This window comes from Sardina pilchardus, chromosome 18, assembly GCF_963854185.1.
Source record: "Sardina pilchardus chromosome 18, fSarPil1.1, whole genome shotgun sequence".
NCBI classification, from domain to species: Eukaryota; Metazoa; Chordata; class Actinopteri; order Clupeiformes; family Clupeidae; genus Sardina; species Sardina pilchardus.
This window is the reverse complement of record NC_085011.1, coordinates 26,629,324-26,648,271: the sequence shown is the minus strand read 5'-3', so window position 1 is coordinate 26,648,271 and position 18,948 is coordinate 26,629,324. Positions and strand designations below refer to the sequence as shown.

Below are 18,948 nucleotides of genomic sequence, written 5' to 3'. Positions count from 1 at the left end.
AACAGCATCAGAAGTTGATTGATGAAGGCTGACCTTACATAACCCCCAACACACACACCATGTGACTGTTGGGGTGTGATTGGTCTAATTCTGGGAGAGATGAATTAGTAGAGGGGGCATCCTCCCCTACTGGCATCCACATAGCCACGCGCTCTATCTGTCTGTCTGTCTGTCTGTCTGTCTGTCTCACTCTCTGCCTGTCTCTCTCTGTCTGTCTCACTTTGTCTGTCTATCTCTGTCTCTCCCCCACCTTCACATAACCAACCTGTCTGTCTGTCTGTCTGTCTGTCTGTTTGTCTGTCTGTCTGTCTGTCTGTCTGTCTGAATTCAAATTCAAATTCAACGCTGTTTTATTAGCATGACTGTATGGGAACAGTGTTGCTAAAGCTATTGTTACAGACAACGAAACATACAAGAACATAAGACCATAAGAGAAAAACAAAAACAGAAACTACAGAAGGAGGAGTGGGTACATTGGTGTGGAGAGGACATGAAAGAGCTAGAGTGAACCGCAGTAAAGCACAGGAGCAATAACAGGGCAAGAGGGCCCTTCACCAAGACATACAGCCATTTGTTCTATTGTTGTCACAATCGTGAAAGTGTGGGATACCTATTTGGAATTTGGGGAAGAATGTCCGTCTTCCATTTTTTGTATTTTTCACAGCGAAGAAAGAAGTGCACCTCTGTCTCAACCATCTCTGCCTGACACTGGCCGCATATTCTTTGTTCTTTTGGCAGCCAGATTTTCCTGTGTCTGCCTGTTTCTGTTGCTGAATTGTGGTCACTGAGCCTGTATTGGTCTGGACTTTCCTCTCCGACAGAGATGAGATACTCTGCCAGTTCATATTCTCTTTTTAGGATCAGATAGGTATTCATTCTACTTTGGTTGGCAATTTGGTTTGTATAATATTCTAAATATTCCACTTTTGCTTGATTCATTATTTTGTTGATTGATGTTTGGGAAACATAACTGGACTGAGCCTGATTTGTATTAGTTGATGTTATTGAGGCTTAGGGAACTCTTTTCAGGTCTCAGCTCCTGGGGTTTCAGTGCTTCAAAGTGGAGGGAGTTCTTGGGACTGCTGTTTAAGTGCATCCAAAGTGTCACGATTCTTTTCTGAATAGGCAAAAAAAACAGCCCCAACTCTGCCCTGCCTGCATTATTGGGTGCTTTTGATTGAACTATGACAAGAGATCGCCATCGCCATCGAATTCTGCATGAAAGTTCTCTTTCCCCTCTCCTCTACTGACCTTCACTTAACCAACCTGTGTGTGTCTCTTTCTGTCTGTCTGTCTGTCTGTCCCTCTGTCTCTTTCTGTCTGTCTCTTTCTGTCTGTCTCTTTCTGTCTGTCTGTCTGTCTCTTTCTGTCTGTCTGTCTGTCTGTCTGTCTAAGAGTCAGGCTCAAGTATAGGATGAACTGCACACCATACAGCTCCCATTCAATTATTAATTTGCCAGTGTGATCTTTCGAGAATGGAGGATCTTCTTCAGACATCCAGATATCCAGAAAGTCCAGCATCCAAGCTTGAAACATCACACTGTCAAATAAATCATTCAACAAGAGCTACAGTATATGGTGTGTTGTTTTATGCATACTTCAACGTTACTAATTCAATAGAAGGTATATGGTACATTGTTCAACGCATACTTCAACCTTATGCCTTATGCCTTTACAGACTCGTTATGACTCTTCTAGTCCATCTCAGAGTTTCCTTCATGGGGACCTTCATTAGGTCAGATCAGCTTCAATCAGCTTCAAGACTGGAGCCGCTCAGAGTTTAAAATGCAACTACACTATACTAATGGCATTCTATCTGTCCTGCAGGCCATAGGCCATATATTAGGTCAGCAGAACACCTGAGCCTACCACAGACAGTGTCTGCAGAGTAAACACTAACAGGACAGTCAGTCAACATTTTACATGGTGTGAAAATATCCCCCGCTCTCGCTCTTTCATTGGTTATGGCGTCAGTCATGTGACCCACCTGGTAGGTTCCGATGCCAATGTGTTTGGGGTCGATTTTCACCAGCTCTGCCAGAGGGTCCTGCACCCGCCGCCCAATGGACACTGGGAACACACACACACACACACACACACAAGTGTAAAACACAGGAATACATATGGACACGTATAGTACATACACATAGACGCAAGAGACAGACCGCTTATTCAAAGATTGCAATCACTTAAATTACTTAATAAATACAGCAGACAAACACACACACACACACACACACACACACACACACACACACACACACACACACACACACACACACAAACACACAAACACACACACACACACACACACAAACACACACACACACAGAGTGCATATTAGATTAAATGGGAGGTTGGTGCTGCCTTGAGGCAAGCCCCTCCTGTCCAGCCAATATAAAAATATTTGTTAATTCATTATGCAAATGAGTCCCCAAACAATTACAACTTTGAGCACCTGCATCTGGGTTCCACACACACACACACACACACACACACACACACACACACACACACGTACGGAGGACACACAGTAACACATGTGCACACACACACAGGCCCACACTCTAACAAGTACACACACACACACACACACACACACACACACACACACACACACACACACAACATAACCATGCATCCATATGCATGCATGCACACACTGCATTGACACATTTAACATGTAGAGATGACACACATACACACGTTCTCAATATCAACACACAGAAATACACACAAACTAACGTATATGTGCAGTGCACGCACAAACAATATCAACACACACAAATAATCAAGATTGTTCACGTGTATGCAATACAATGTCTAAGCAGAGAAAGCAAACACAAGCTTTTTATACAGAAGCTATAAATGCCATCGACCCACAAATGGGTACATTTGACATTTTCCACACTTAAAAGAGCTCATGGACAAACACACACACATACACACACACAACCTGCCAGCAGGCTCTGTAGATAAAACTCCAGTAAAATCAACACACTGTAAACCCAGCACCATAGAAAACTAGAGGTTCACACACACACACACACACACACACACACACACACACACACACACACACACACACACACACACACACAGGGGAGGTGGCGAGGGGACCAGACTCCTGATTTAAAGCCTCTCCTCTCTCTGGACTCTTTAAAGGACCTCTTCAGAAGAGGGCAGGACCAACAAGGCCCATAAGAGAGAGGGGGAGGCTCGTCACACACACACATGTTTCACACACACACACACACACACGTTTCACACACACACACACACACACACACACACGACAAAGCGGAAAAAAACCAAAAAAAAACACTTACTCACCCAACCTTACATACATCTTTTAATTGTACAGTATGTACAGTAAGACTTTTTGTCCAAATGTACATAAATGAACAATCCACAGCTGTGCTTAAAGCTGAGCAACTACTGTTTTCTATACTGGACTGGATACAACAACTTGGACATTACATCACCGGACATTACATCACCGCAAAACAAAAACACCGCGACCATGGCAACACACAATAGAACTCAAACTCCAGTAGAACTTTGAGATGATATGATATCCAATCAGAGTATGTGATGATGTTTCAAATGTATCTTTTACGCAACAAGCTAACAGCCTAGCAGACACAAATATAGTCTCTTTATAACGTCCTATGTTATCAAGCGACACCTCTCGCCTAAACTCTAAACTGGCCTTCACTGAGTCAGAGGCTGCCGGAGCTGAAACATCATCCTTGACCAAGTGTTATTACAGACAGCAGCTTCCCACACACACACACCATTGCCTGGGATGCACACAGAGAGAGAGAGAGAGAGAGAGAGAGAGAGAGAGAGAGAGAGAGAGAGAAAGAGAGAAAGAAAGAAAGAGAGAAAGAAAGAAAGAAAGAATGGAGGGGACGGCAACCACCTGTTTTCACTGTATTCAATATTTACTAACCCCCCCCACCCCCCACTCCAAAATAAATAAATAAATACATTCATATTCTAAAACACCTTCACAAGTCTATCTCTTCACTGGCATTTTCCTGACGGCCGCCAGCCCACTACTAGCCGGAGGAGTGTCCCTGGCGGGCATCTGTGAGGAGAGCCGTGCCACTGGGCAGCACGGACGCAGAGGGATGTTTGTGTTTACACTGCGTGTTCTTCCCACGTGCTCAGTGCTCCACTATTGACGCCACTGGATCCCGGAAAGGCCCCTCTGGGCCTGGGACATAGATACATAAATAAAATGAGCTTTTATTCCTGCTGCTGCCTTTGCTGTTTAGATCTGCGAAGATTTGTCATCTTTGCGGCGGTGCTTTTACCAGGCAGGCCCCTTGGCTGCCACTCTGAGGCCGCTGAGCGTGCTGGAACTAAACTAAGACAGGAGCTCGAGGAGCATCTGCAATTACAATTTAGCATGATTAATTTCACCAGGAACCAGCACTGGGGCTTCCCCAAAGCCTCCCCGTCTATGGAGCCCATCTGAAGACCCCAGGAGCAGAGCTGCACAAGCTCCTCTGTTCTTCTCTAGCTCAAACACACTGACCTCTCGTTGATGGAGAATGTGTGCTTGACCAGACGCTGTTGGTGGACATCATGTTGAGCATCAGTGTGCAATCTAGGCTGGATATCACCAGACCAAGCTCAATCTTTTGAGATTGAACATTAGTGTGGGGAGTCTGCGCTTTATCTCTACTGCTCAAGAGGCGTGATCAATGGGCATAGTTCAAATGACTCTGTACGCTTTAGGATAGTCCTTCAACCAATCAGACTGACGATCCGGGTGCGCCTGGTGAATAAGCCAGTTTGTGATTGGTTCCAGCAAACGTGGGCAGGAAGCAGGAGCGACAATGTGCAAGTATGCATTGCAGGGCGAAATCCAATGGCCGGCAGATGGGACTGGGTTGAGCCAGTCTGTGTGTAATGTGTCTCCCCTGTGACTCCTGAGTGCTGTAGAGTGCACTAACCCTCCTCCAGCAGCAGGGAGCGCACCCACAGAGCAGCACACAGGCAGCCACACCAACAGCCTGCACCTGGGTCCTAAGGGCAGCTGCAGCGACACGCACTGGGCTTCATCTGACTTGATCTGTTTTAGATATTTATTATTATTATTACTATTATTATTATTTCTCTGAACACAAGAAAGGAAGCCACAAATATATCACCGCGCAATCACACTACAGCTTAAATCTGTCAAACACTAACCTCTTTCAGCAAACTATAGGGAACAAAAAAACAAAACAAAAAAACACTTCCTGTACCCAAAGGACACATGGACACACACACATTCACACACACAGTTACACAGACAAAAAGAAACACTTCAATTTCTCATGCCTCTTTGCTATGGCTAGATGCGGTGTGTGTCTCTCGGCGTGCTCTTGTTTGACCAGCAGGGAAATTTATGGAGCCTCTCTATCCTGATTTATTGTTTTTATAGAGGAAGTCTGGAATGATTCTCAGATCCTGTTTTTGAGCGCTTTTGAGCCCTTTCCAGACTTTTCCGGGCCGTTTTCAGGCAGTATGCTCTTGCGCTTGGGGAGCCCGCGGCCCGACGGTTCGAAGAGGAGGCGTGGAGGACGCAAGAGCTTGTGTGGTCTCGCCACGACAAGGGGAAAAAAAGAGGAAAAAAGCTGGACATAGACCGATTTCATAGTCCAATTTCACTAGAAATCTGATGACTACAACAGACATGACAACCCAAAAACAATTCACACATACTCAATAGAGAGCACATTTACCCATTTAGCATCACGTGCACGCACACACACACACACAGGCACACACACATACACACACAGATAGACACAGACACACACACGCGCACACACACACACACACACACACACACACACACACACACACACACACACACAGACACAGACAGATACAGAGACACAGACACACAGACACACAGACACACAGACACACAGACACACAGACACACACACACACACACACACACAGGGATAGTGGTTCTTGTCAGTACTACTTTAATGCCGTTCGGTAGCTGGTATTTGAGTGACCACAGACAGCACAGCAGAGGAGCTGGAGGGCCATTTCTAAAGGAGACTGATGTCTGGTTGAAGTTACTGACCTTAAAACAACAGCGACTTGTGATCTAGTGAAGGCCAGTGCAGTGCGGAGTGTGTGTGTGTGTGTATGTGTGTGTGTGTGTGTGTGTGTGTGTGTGTGTGTGGCGCTGAAGAGAAGCTGAACAAGAGCAGACAAACAGACAGACAGCCAGATGAGTGTAAGAAGTGAGGAGAGTGGACAGGATGACAGAGGAGGATGAGAGAGAGGCGTCTGGACAGACTGAAAGGGCAGAGCAGGAGCAGGAGCAGGAGCAGGAGCAGGAGCAGGAGCAGGGGAAGGAGCAGGAGCAGGAGCAGGAGAAGTGGAGAGAGACTGGAGTCTGGAGGAGAGGGATGCCCAGACAGCTCGAGTGGCCAGACAAGCACAACACCAGAGGGCTGCAGCTCACCCTCACTCTGTTTGCTTTCTCTCTTCAATGTGCACAGGAATTGACATTTGTGCGCGCACACACACACACACACACACACACACACACACACACACACACACACACACACACACACACACACACACACACACACACACACACACACACACACACACACACACACACACACACACACACACACACACACACACACACTAGGGTTGGGACTTTAGATTAATTTTCATGTTCGACTAATCATAATGTTATTGAAGAATTAATCGATTATTTGCTAAATCATGACGTCACATGGCATTCAGTGCCGTGTAAACATTTGCCCCCACCCATCACTCCCACATGTCCAACATGCACACAATTGATATTAACGATGTTATTAAAAAAAAATACCTGGCCCGATTCCCGATTCGATTCCCGCCCCGTGGTCCTTTCCGGATCCCACCCCTACTCTCTCTCCCGCTCGTTTCCTGTCATCTCTACTGTCCTGTCCAATTAAAGGCATAAAAAGCCCAGAAAAATAATCTTAAAAAAAAAAAAAAATACTTTTATCAAGAAATAAGTTGCTTACAACAAGTTGTAAACTTTATTTTACAGGGCATTATGCCATCCGACGTAGGTCCTATTTGAACATGTAGGCTAGCGATTGCAACGCTCACTGGTCATCTCCGGTGCTGGTTTCGTTTATGGTCGGATGAACATTTTGTTACCTTGCCGGTCGGCCCGTTATCTTATCACTTTTAACTTCACTTGCCGGCAGCTTGCGAGGTAATCGTTCAAACACGGGTTATCCTACTGGTATATTGGTGATGAAACAATTAAGAGGCTTGATGTCTCGGAATACCAGTTTAATAGGCTTCTTTTCGTTTAACATGGAGATGCTTCATAAAACAGTTCTCCGCATTCACTAACATAACACACACTTCTCTAACTCTCGCACTTCACGTTCTAACCACAACACATCCTGCTTACGTTTTACTACTGTTGGTACCCCGTTCCCATGAACCCCTAAATAATGTGTGGGTATTCATGGTAACGTTACCTGCACTCCTGATGTTGGGAAAGTGTGTGGGTAGTGGGTAGCCATGGTAAGGTTACCTGCACTCCTGATGTTGGGAAAGTGTGTGGGTAGTGGGTAGCCATGGTAAGGTTACCTGCACTCCTGATGTTGGGAAAGTGTGTGGGTAGCCATGTAACGTTACCTGCACTCCTGATGTTGGGAAAGTGTGTGGGTAGCCATGGTAAGGTTACCTGCACTCCTGATGTTGGGAAAGTGTGTGGGTAGCCATGGTAAGGTTACCTGCACTCCTGATGTTGGGAAAGTGTGTGGGTAGCCATGGTAAGGTTACCTGCACTCCTGATGTTGGGAAAGTGTGTGGGTAGCCATGGTAAGGTTACCTGCACTCCTGATGTTGGGAAAGTGTGTGGGTAGCTATGGTAAGGTTACCTGCACTCCTGATGTTGGGGTCCAGGTCTGGCATCTCCTTCACTGCCTCAGCACTCACACTGTAGATGGATGCTCCCGCCTCATCTGTGATACTGAGGGAGAGATGAGAGAAACAACAGACTGTGAGAGAGAGTGTGTGTGTGTGTGTGTGTGTGTGTCAGTGTGTACGTGTGTGTGTGTGTGTGTGTGTGTGTGTGTGTGTGTGAGAGACGTTACAGACGTAAGAGAGAGACGTTACACACGTCAAAGGAGAGAGAAGTTACACACGTAAGAGGAGAAAGATGTTACCCGCGTAAGAGAGAGAGACATTATATATGCAAGAGGAGAGAGATGTTACACACGTAAGAAAGAGACGTTACACACGTAAGAGGAGAGAGATGTTACACACATCAAAGGAGAGATATGTTACCTGAGTAAGAGGACAGAGACATTACACATGTAAGAGAGAGACGTTACACACGTAAGAAAGAGACGTTACACACGTAAGAGGAGAGAGATGTTACCCGAGTAAGAGGACAGAGACATTACACATGTAAGAGAGAGACATTACACACGTGAGAGAGACGTTACACACGTAAGAGAGAGACGTTACACACAGAGGAGGTGAGAGCCCTGCAGAGTGACCCATGGAGGAGCTGGCTCACATGGAGAGCCCCCTCACACCCCGCATCATGATTGGGTGTTTATGGCCAAAGGGCGCACAGCACACACGCACACACGCACACACGCACACACACACACACACACACACACACACACACACACACACACACACACACACACACACACACACACACACACACACACACACACACACACACACACACACACACACACACACACACACACACACACACACACACACACACACACACACACACACACACAGAAACATACAGTACACTTACAAAGATAGCCACTCAGGCCAAAAGAGAGACATACATAAAGAAACAAACACACACACACACACGCGCACACACGCACACACGCACACACGCACACGCACACAGACAAAGACATACTCAAAGAGATGAACACACACACACACACAGACACACACACACACTTCAGCCCTCTGTGAATGTGAACCAAGACCGGGCATTTAAAAAAAGACGAGTGGCCATCAAGAGGGAAAAGAATGAGGGCATGAGAGAGATGACGGGAAGGAGAGAGGGATGAGAGAGTGGATGAAGAAATGAGAGGAAGAAGAGAGGGATGAGAGAGGGCAGATGAATAGACGAGAGGGATGAGAGAGGAAGGGGACACCACACAGAGAGGAAGTGCCAGAAGTAATCAATACCCAAAGTTTAGTGTGTGTGTGTGTGTGTGTGTGTGTGTGTGTGTGTGTGTGTGTGTGTGTGTGTGCACGCGCATGTCCGTGCCTCTGTGTGTACCAGTTTGTGAGTCATATGTGCATATGTATCATTTGTGTGTATATATTCATATGTGTGTGTGTGTGTGTGTGTGTGTGTGCCCTGTTACCCCAGCCTGAGTCACTGTGTGCGATATGGAAATTAGTGAAACGATAGCACACTTAAAACACTTCCTATTCACGCCTACAGTACGTTGGATCTACTCTATAAATGTTTTACTTTAGTACTTTATCTGCTGGTGCACATATCAATCTTTTGAATTATCTGAATTCTTAAACACTTCACATTTTGCTTTCGCAGCATTTAAAGCAGGTTTAGACACACACTCTCACAGACATACACAAACACACAGGGCCAGATGTTCTAACGTGTTGCACCCATTTCAGGCGTAGCGGTATTAACAGGCCGCAATGAGGGAAACGCGCAGACTGCCTGCCGTGGGAGCTGAGAACGGCTATTTGCGCTAATAGGTGCTATGAGGTGCTAATAGCGATTGATTACGTATTCCGCAGTATGTATGAAAACAGCGCACGTCTATTTTGCGTTGAAAAACTTCCGCCTGCTAAAAGCAGGTGTAATATAAATTGCGGTTGACTGCGTCTCTTAGAAAAACTTTTAGAGACAGCTGAATCAGTATTCAGAGCATCAGTGTTCTTCATTGTACTATGTCAAAAGCAACCTTAACTTTCGTTTGCCTCTCTAATATCGTATTGTGTCTTTCACGACATAACCCTTCTCAATCTGTTAGACTAAGTATTAAGTCATAGCCCTACTCTACATGCAGTAAATAGTTCAAGTATTTTTTTTAAGTGGATTAGTAGAACTACTAGGCCTACTCTGTCTGTCGCTGCTCGACATCTTTGTGTCATGTAAGATCGCTAAACTTTGATTATTTTTTATTATATTATTTTTAATGTTGCAATATTCAACCGCGCTTGTAGCTCACCTATGCACGCGCAATTGGCGTTGTACAGGGGGCAGGGGCAGGGACAGGCGGTGTTAAACGCAGTTAATGTAATGAAGTGACAGCTTAGTAGATTCCACGCAATATAGTAAAGCACAGCGTTCGCATTCTGTGCATACTAAAACTCGGTATTAGCGCTGTCTTAGTACATCTGGCCCACAGTCTTCAACCAATGGAGAATCTTTTACACACTGTATCCCTGATTCTGAGCCTGTGTGTGTGTGTGTGTCTGACCTTGTCAACTGCAGTATCTGCCTCAGACTCTTAAGCCTGATACATGGGACAACACTGCCACCTAGAGGTAGTTGCTATGTACTGCAGAGTGGAGAGAGGAATCTGCACATTTCTGCCCAAATATAGCGAGCTGTCGGCTGTGGTATGATCCTTCTCCAATCCTATCCCACTGGTTTAGAAATCTCAATGTATGTTTTGAAGCAATCTTAATAAATGTTTTGTCACAAACATACTTGTTTTGAGCAGAGAGCTGGTCAATAACTAATAACTGTGTATGCATGATGTTGATGTAAACCATATGTAAGAGTAGGTCAGACGAACAGAAAAGCAATAAGCTGATCAAATACAAACAGCTTAACTCTTCTGGTCATGTGCAAAGAACAAACATTTTTCTCATGGGACCACTGAAGGAGGTTAATATATATATATATATATATATATATATATATATACACACTGTATATATATATATATATATATCAAGAAAATATTGCACAGTTTGCCACAAACATTATCTTTAGAAACTTTTTTTTCAATATCCCTTCAATTAATTCAATCAAATGATTATTTTTTTCATTCATTCCCCTCCTCCTCTCCACTCCTCCCTCCCTCTCTCTCTCAGTTTCTCTATCCGTGTGTCAGGTCAGAGGTGGAGGCCTGTAAGCCTCGAATCCCCTCCGCTTGACCTGCTGACCCCCAGGGTTCAAAGCCCGCTCTGCCACACACAGGAGTACATGCGCAGTCTGCAGTCTCCGCAGTTACTAGGAACCCTTCATTTGAGTAACCTCATTACCACGGCGACCGCCGCTCGTGTCGTGGCAACCTTGCCAATTAGTGGCATGTTGCCTTGGTGACAGGCGGCAGAAGCCTTCTGACAGGAAGCGAGCGCCCCACTGTAAATGAACTGCTGCTCTCCCTCCCCTCCTCCTCCTCCTCCATCTCCTCCCTCTCTTCTTCTCCTCCTCTGTCTGTTCATCAGCACTACTCCCCGGCCCCCCCCTCCCTGCTCCCCTCCCCACTCACACACTTTACACACGACACACGACCCCTCTTCTGACAGCTGACATGTCGGCATGGCGACAGCGCTAACGAGTGCTGGCACCTGACCTTCAGCAGGGTCAGAGAAGATGAGGGAACGAGGCTTGGGCATTCCGACACACACACACCCACCAACACACACACAAGCAAAACCCCTCGTTTAAAGCCACAGCTAAAGATCACACACATACACAAAAACATAACCCAAAACATCCGTGGGGGCTATTAAAAAAGCTTTTAAAAGTACTGATGATAATTGAGCTGACTCATCAATGCTTCTAGTTAAAGTCTTATCCATGGAGCTAAATTAGCAAACTGAATTTGCCTAGTGATTGAGCTAGTTTTAACTACAGACTTTACACTTTGTCTATCATTCAAATTAGGGCATATAGATAAAAATCCACACACAGACACACTTTGGTAAATATATAAGCTCAATAAAGGAAGATGTTGTGTAATTAAATTAGGACATTATTTATAGTGCCTATCAACAGTATTCACCTCCTTTGGATTACAGCTTTTATAAATGAAATCTTGATCAATTAAATTTGGCCTTTTTTACAATAATTTACCAAAATCCCCTCTTTAATGTCATAGTGAATGAAATTGAGCAATTAATTCCTCATACAGTATATAATGCAAAATAAGCGATTGCATAAATACCCCCCCTCCCCCACCATTGAAGTGAATGACCTAAATCAACAGCGGTCCAGCCAATTAGTGCTAACCGTCTCACAATGAGTGAAACGGAGATGGCCTGAGTGCAGTGCATGTGTATAGAGTAATATAAAGACACCACATCTGGAAGGGCCAGTCACTGGTCAATTCCTGGCAATAATTCCACCATGAACACTCCAAACAACTCAGTGAACTGGAGTTGGAAGTAAGGAATGTAAGGAATATGATAAACGTGCAAATCTACCTAAAGCAGGCCACACACCACACACTGAGTGACCATACAAGAAGAATAATGGTGGGGGAGGCAACCAAGGCACATATGACAGTTCTGACGAAGTTAAAAGCTTCAGCAGTTGAGATGCATAAAAAAAACATGTTTCGCCTGAGCTATTCACCAGTTTAAGTGCTATGGGTGACTGGCAAAGCTATTATTAAATATAGATATATACCGGTATATAAGAAGGTTCTTTGGTCTGATGAGATCAAAATTGAGCTTTTTGGCCATCACACTAGATGCTATGTCTGGCAGACACCAAACACTGCACATCACCAAGAGGGTATCTTCCCTAATTGAAGCATTACGGTAGAAGCATTGTGCTGTGGGGATACTTCTCGACAGCAGGCCCTGGAAGACTTTAAAGGTAAAATGAACTCAGCCAAAATATAAGGGAATCCTGGAGGACAATCTAATTCAGAAGAGAAGTACGACTTGGGACAAGGTCTACTTTCCAGCACGACAATGAGCCAAAGCATACAGCGGAAACCACACAGAAATGGTTTAAAGACAGCACGGTGAATGTTCTGGAGTGGCCAATCCTATAGAGCATTTGTGGATGGACTTGAACAACCGATCATCTTCCATCAGAGAGAGCTTGAGCAGTTTTGCTAAAACAAATGGAGTAAAATTGCAGTATCCATATGTGCAAGCTCAATTCAACACAGACCCCATGCTTTAATTGTGGCAAAAGGTGCATCTACAAAATGCTGCATTATATATGTTTAATTGAAATGAATTTGTAGACATCTACTTTCACTTTGGCATGAAGAGGGGATTTTGTACATTATTGTAAAAAAGGGCTAATTAAATTGATTAATATACCATTAATGAAAGCAGTCAAAAGGGAAATATCCAAGGGGAGTGAATATGTTTTAAACGAACTGTGTGCCTGTGAATGAGCGTGTGTGTGTGTGTGTGTGTGTGTGTGTGTGTCTGTGTCTGTGTGTGTGTGTGTGCATGATGCAAGTGTGTGCATACATGTATCAGACACTTAGATACATCAGACACACAGACAGACGATCCTAGCTAGTTGGATAAGCTCAAGCCGCCTCTGAATACAGAACACACACACATTCCATGCCGAGACATTGTTATCATTATTAATGATCTCCTTTGCAGGCCTACAGTCAACTCCACAAACTCTCTGTCTCTTGTGTGTGTGCACCAGCCTAAATGACCTGAACACACAAAGACATTGCCTTACCTCAGCTGATACAGAATTTGCTGACAATGTATATCTCTCACACACACACACACACACACACACACACACACACACACACACACACACACACACACACACACACACACACACACACACACACACACACACACACACACACACACACACACACACACACACACACACACACACACACACACACACACACACACAGATCAATCTGAGGTGACACAGCCCAAAAGATTTTGCTTACTCTCACAAACTATTGGATCTTACATGACTGCAAGAAGCACTCAAAGTGAATTGTGCACATATCCAAAAACATCTACCTTTTTGATCCAACATCCACCACCTCATGCTTTCAATCAGCAGACATGTCTGACACCTGCATGTGTGCTTACACTACACACTCAATGCAGAGACATCGTTATTATTATTAATGACCTCCCTTGCAGGCTTACAGTCAATTCTTCAAACTCTCTGTCTCACATTCATTCTCTCACACACACACACACAAACAACTAAACCAGGAAATATTGGCATGTAACTAATTTCACATAACAAATGAAAACGTTTTGAGACCAGCAGGGAGGTTTAACTTAAAACCCCACTAAAATTGACCACTGACTTCCTTCCAAGATGTCAAGTCAGAACACAACTTAATTAGGAAAAGCCACTCATAGAGTTGAGCTTGTTTTTAAAGATCTACAAGCGCACGCACGCGCACACGCACACACACACACACACACACACACACACACACACACACACACACACACACACACACACACACACACACACACACACACACACACACACACACACACACACACACACACACACACACACACACATTTCCAGAAGGGAGTTTTCTATAGGCTAGTCAGAGAGAAACCCACACTTGTTTCCCTCATTAAGTGATATATGACACTGCTGCCTGCTCTAGGTCATTTGAAAGAGAGACAGTGCCTGAATTTAAGGAGATAGTCACACCGGGGGGAAAGAGCCCACCAGATACAGGGATGGAGGGATGGATGGAGGGAGAGAGAGAGAGAGGGAAAGAGATGCTGCCCCATATCATGTCTGAATTAATTACAACAGCTGCAAGGGATGCTGGGTACGAGCCCTCGGTGACCCTGGCGACAGGGCCCTTGTTGCTGTGGAGAGAGGACATCAGCATGGCAGCCAGCAGAAGGTTGTCTATGCCCGCTCGGGTCTGAGTGGACATATGCACACACTCACACGCCCACAAACAAACAAACTCATACATACACACACACACACACACACACACACACACACACACACACACACATATATATAATGAGAGGGAGAGATGAAGACACAAACAAAAACCTGTCTTTGAGTGCAATAGCATGGTTGTGAATCCTTTAGGGGCCACACACACACACACACACACACACGGCCTCTCTGATGAAGCCGTCCCGGGGCAAAGTCACTCCTCTTCTCCATCTCAGTGGCCCCCTGTCTGCCCTTGTCACCCCTCTGGCCACAGCAGTCGTGACCAGGGCCTGAGTGACACTGGCATAGTGAGGTTCTGATACCCCCCACCTACCCTACTGCCCCCCTAACCATACCCCCCCCCCCCCCCCCCCCCGCTCCCACTCCCTCAGCTAATTAACGTCACTCATCAGATCTCCCACAGAGCGGCCTAGACGATCTCATCCCCGTCGTAACATGATCCACGGACACGTACATACCCGACGTGGACATCAGAAAAGAGACAACAAAGATTGAGGCTTGTTTTAAATCCAGAGCTTTGGTTTGTAGAGTGGAGTTACAAGGGGAAAAGCTTGAAGTTCATAGTCAAAAGGTCATGTTCACACCAAAAGCAGCTTTGGCCTTGACCAGCTCAAATCCCAGTGGAAGGCTCTAGTGAAATCATGGCTTTGGCTAGTGTTTTCCCTTATGACTTCAACAGAGGAAGAACAGAGAGCTCTCTGTGACCTGATGGTCCAAAGACAACATCTCTGCTATGACATCACAATGGATAGAACAGCTCTGACTGTGACATCAACTGGCAAGGAACACAAATCCCTAATGACATCACAATAGTAGAAAAATATTGACAATGAACCATTGTTTATAGTTCTCTGAGACATCATGGTTCTCTGTCACTTCTCTATATAAAAACAAGGCACTGTAGTATCTGTATCATACATATTACAATCCAACCAAACAGTATTATGTTGTGTTTTTCAAAAAGCACAATAGGATAATTAAACAAGGATTACATTTCAATTAAATCTGATTGATTATTTGCACAAATCTTTGCATTGGAGTGGAATGGCAAACTTAGGTGCACTTTCTAAAAATTAAGAGTGAATTAAGTCCACTGAAGACATGTTTCTACTACACTTAAGGTGACAATACACAGCAAGTAACTGGTATGTACCGATTGCTGCTACCTTAACTTAATTTCTACTTTCAAGGGCTTTTTATAAAATGTTCTCAGATATAGTAGATAGCATATTTTCTTTGATTATTGCCAGCCTAGTGTCTACATGGCACTACCAAGTAACTTACTGGAAACACATACAGTGCCTGGATAACAGACCTTGTTGTATACACACAATATTGTTGTACAATACTGAGATCTGAATCAGATAGACCATCAGCTTAGTCTCACAGCATTCAACACTTCAAGCTGCTAAAAAAGCAAGACATAGTCCTATAGTAAAAAGTCAATTGCACTGAGGGGCAAAGTACATGGGCTAGGTCCTTACATACCATGATCTCTCTCTCTCTCTCTTTCTCTCTCTCTCTCTTCTATTCTATCTGTATCCTACCATCATTCAACACAGAGCGACAAGGCGAGAGATACACGAAGAGAGAAAGAGAGAGTGTGTGTGTGTGTGTGTGAGAGAGAGAGAGAGAGAGAGAGAGAAAGGCTACAACACAAAGAGCTGAGGTCCATTGTTCAGCGTGTGCCTGAGGGGTCTGACTCTGGCCACAGGACAGACGATCACATATCGTGGCCGCTCCTCTCGTCCGCGGCGTCTGAAAACGCTGACATTTTTCGCCCGGAAAAGGGTCCAAATGGCAGGTGTCAGAGGCTGTCAGAGTGACGCACGTTGCTGGGGGGCACTCGCCACCCCCTCAGCCCCTCCCTGCCCCCCCACCAGCCCCCCCCCCCCCACACACACACACCCTCAGCGGGTGCCCCAGCTGCCACTGCAGCGCACGTCTGAAAAGAGCAAAGCCTTGCAGCCGTGTGCGCGTCAAACGGGTGGCAGGGCCATGTCACACACACACACACACGCGCGCACACACACACACACACACACACATACACACACAAATGTTCTGTACTCACACATAAACATGTATACACACTTAAAAATGCTAAGTGTTCACATTTACACACACACACACACACATGAATGTTCTGTGCATGCACACTTAAGTAAGTAAGTATTCTCTCACACACACACCAGAGCACCAAAGGGGGCAGGAATGCCCACTGCTGACCACTGCCCTGTGTGTGTTAACAGAACCCTATGAGGCCCACAATGCCCACACACACATCTCTGCTGTGGGCTCCGTTAGGAATACTTGCCATGAACACACACACACACAGACACACCTGCTCTGCACTGTTCATCTGATATCAATCTGGCACAGTTACTCTTGTCATTATTGATCTGTATTCCAGTCATTTCGTGTATTAGCCACATCGTGTAGAATCTGCAGGACCGTGTGCGTTTTATGCAAGTTAAAAGAAACGAAACCATATTAACTGTCCCCGTGTACTAACCTCATAGCTGCAGAAATATTGTAAAATCAATGTATACGCTGCGGCTAATAGTGTTTTTTTTAATAAAAATACAGTATTCATTTCCTTATTGGTCAACTGAGGATATATTGTCATTTCCGTGATTTTAGTCATTTTAGTGAACCCATATGAAGACTACAGGATTAACCACTGTAAATATGTAGCTGTTTTGTTGTGAATATATAGTTATCCATATACTGTAAGTATATCTTATTAAAGAGTGCAGTCCAAGTGGCATTTCCCAGACTGCTCCTTAGCCATATCTGTTGGGCCAATAGCCAGTCCTGTAGGAGAATACCATTGGCTGGGGCCTTGGGGAGTAGTCCTCCTAAATTCATATAAGGTTTCAATATGTCTGCTAATACCATGTTTCAGTGCTCTTGTTCCATCTCGTTAAAACACACACGCACAGAGACACACACAGAAACACACACACACACACACACACACACACAAACCTTGATCTGTGCTGTTAACGACATCTTGTTTCTTAATCGAGTGTCAGAAACCCCAAACCCCGAGCTCAAATTGAGCTTGAAAAAGAGAAGAGAGAAAAAGAAAAAACTTAAACTCAAACCCTCAAGCATAGCCACACATACTCTCAGTGGTCTGTTTGCCAACAACCTTTCAGTGTCTTTGTTTTTTCGCTCCTTTTCTTTTTTTCCCTTTCTTCATGTTCTTGTGCGTACCGAGCGTTTTCTTCTTTCCGCTGTCCAACGGCTATAAAGTGTGCCGGTCTTCCGACCGCGACGCACACTCTAATGACTCGTGAAACGAGCATCCCATTCCTGCTGACATCACCACAACGCCTGCCTCTCACACGGAAACGGAAAAACACTCATTCAAGGCAGGCCATATTTGTGTGTGTGTGTGTGTGTGTGTGTGTGTGTGTGTGTGTGTGAGAGAGAGTGAGAGAGAGAGAGAGAATAGAGAAGGAGTAATGAACGCATTAGGCAATGAAATGTTTCACCCATAAATGATTGCCTGGGTTTTGGAAATTAGGAGTCGACAGTTAGTTTAAGAGGGAACTGAATATAACACAGATGTGGTTTCGCATTTCAACGCAGGTGCCAAAGGACTCGAAAATAAAAGGAACCAATTATCGTTATCAATGCTACATAAATACACACACCACAATCACTTTAGAAAGCAGACAGCTCTTTGTATGTGTACAATGATTGCACACAGATTATATGCCTGTGTGTGTGTGTGTGTGTATGTGTGTGCATGTGTGTCAATAGGCCTATATACTTTCAAGTATTGTCATCTCCATCTGCCATCACAGAGCCTGTGCCTCTTCTCATGCTGCATTGCATTGCGGTATATTACACCTCATCATCTATGATGGGGCCTGTGAAATCAGAGCCAGCGCCACTGCTTTGTCGTTACGGCGAGTAACGAGCGTCCGCTTCACTGTGCCAATCTCTAGATGGCGGCTGGCGCTGCCGCCGGTGGCGAGTGTTTCGTTCTCGAGTGATAGAGC

At 45.0% G+C, this 18,948-nt stretch overlaps 1 protein-coding gene across 1 annotated transcript in view; it reads right to left on the bottom strand.

Annotated features, from left to right (window-relative positions):
• Window positions 1-18,948, bottom strand: part of srbd1 (S1 RNA binding domain 1) — a 111,144-nt gene that overhangs the window by 50,310 nt on the left and 41,886 nt on the right. The window contains exons 15-16 of the mRNA XM_062519944.1: window positions 7,923-8,014; window positions 1,988-2,070 (exon numbers count right to left, since the gene is read on the bottom strand). Coding sequence (XP_062375928.1) covers window positions 1,988-2,070; window positions 7,923-8,014 — 175 coding nt within the window. The remainder of the gene's footprint in view (window positions 1-1,987; window positions 2,071-7,922; window positions 8,015-18,948) is intronic.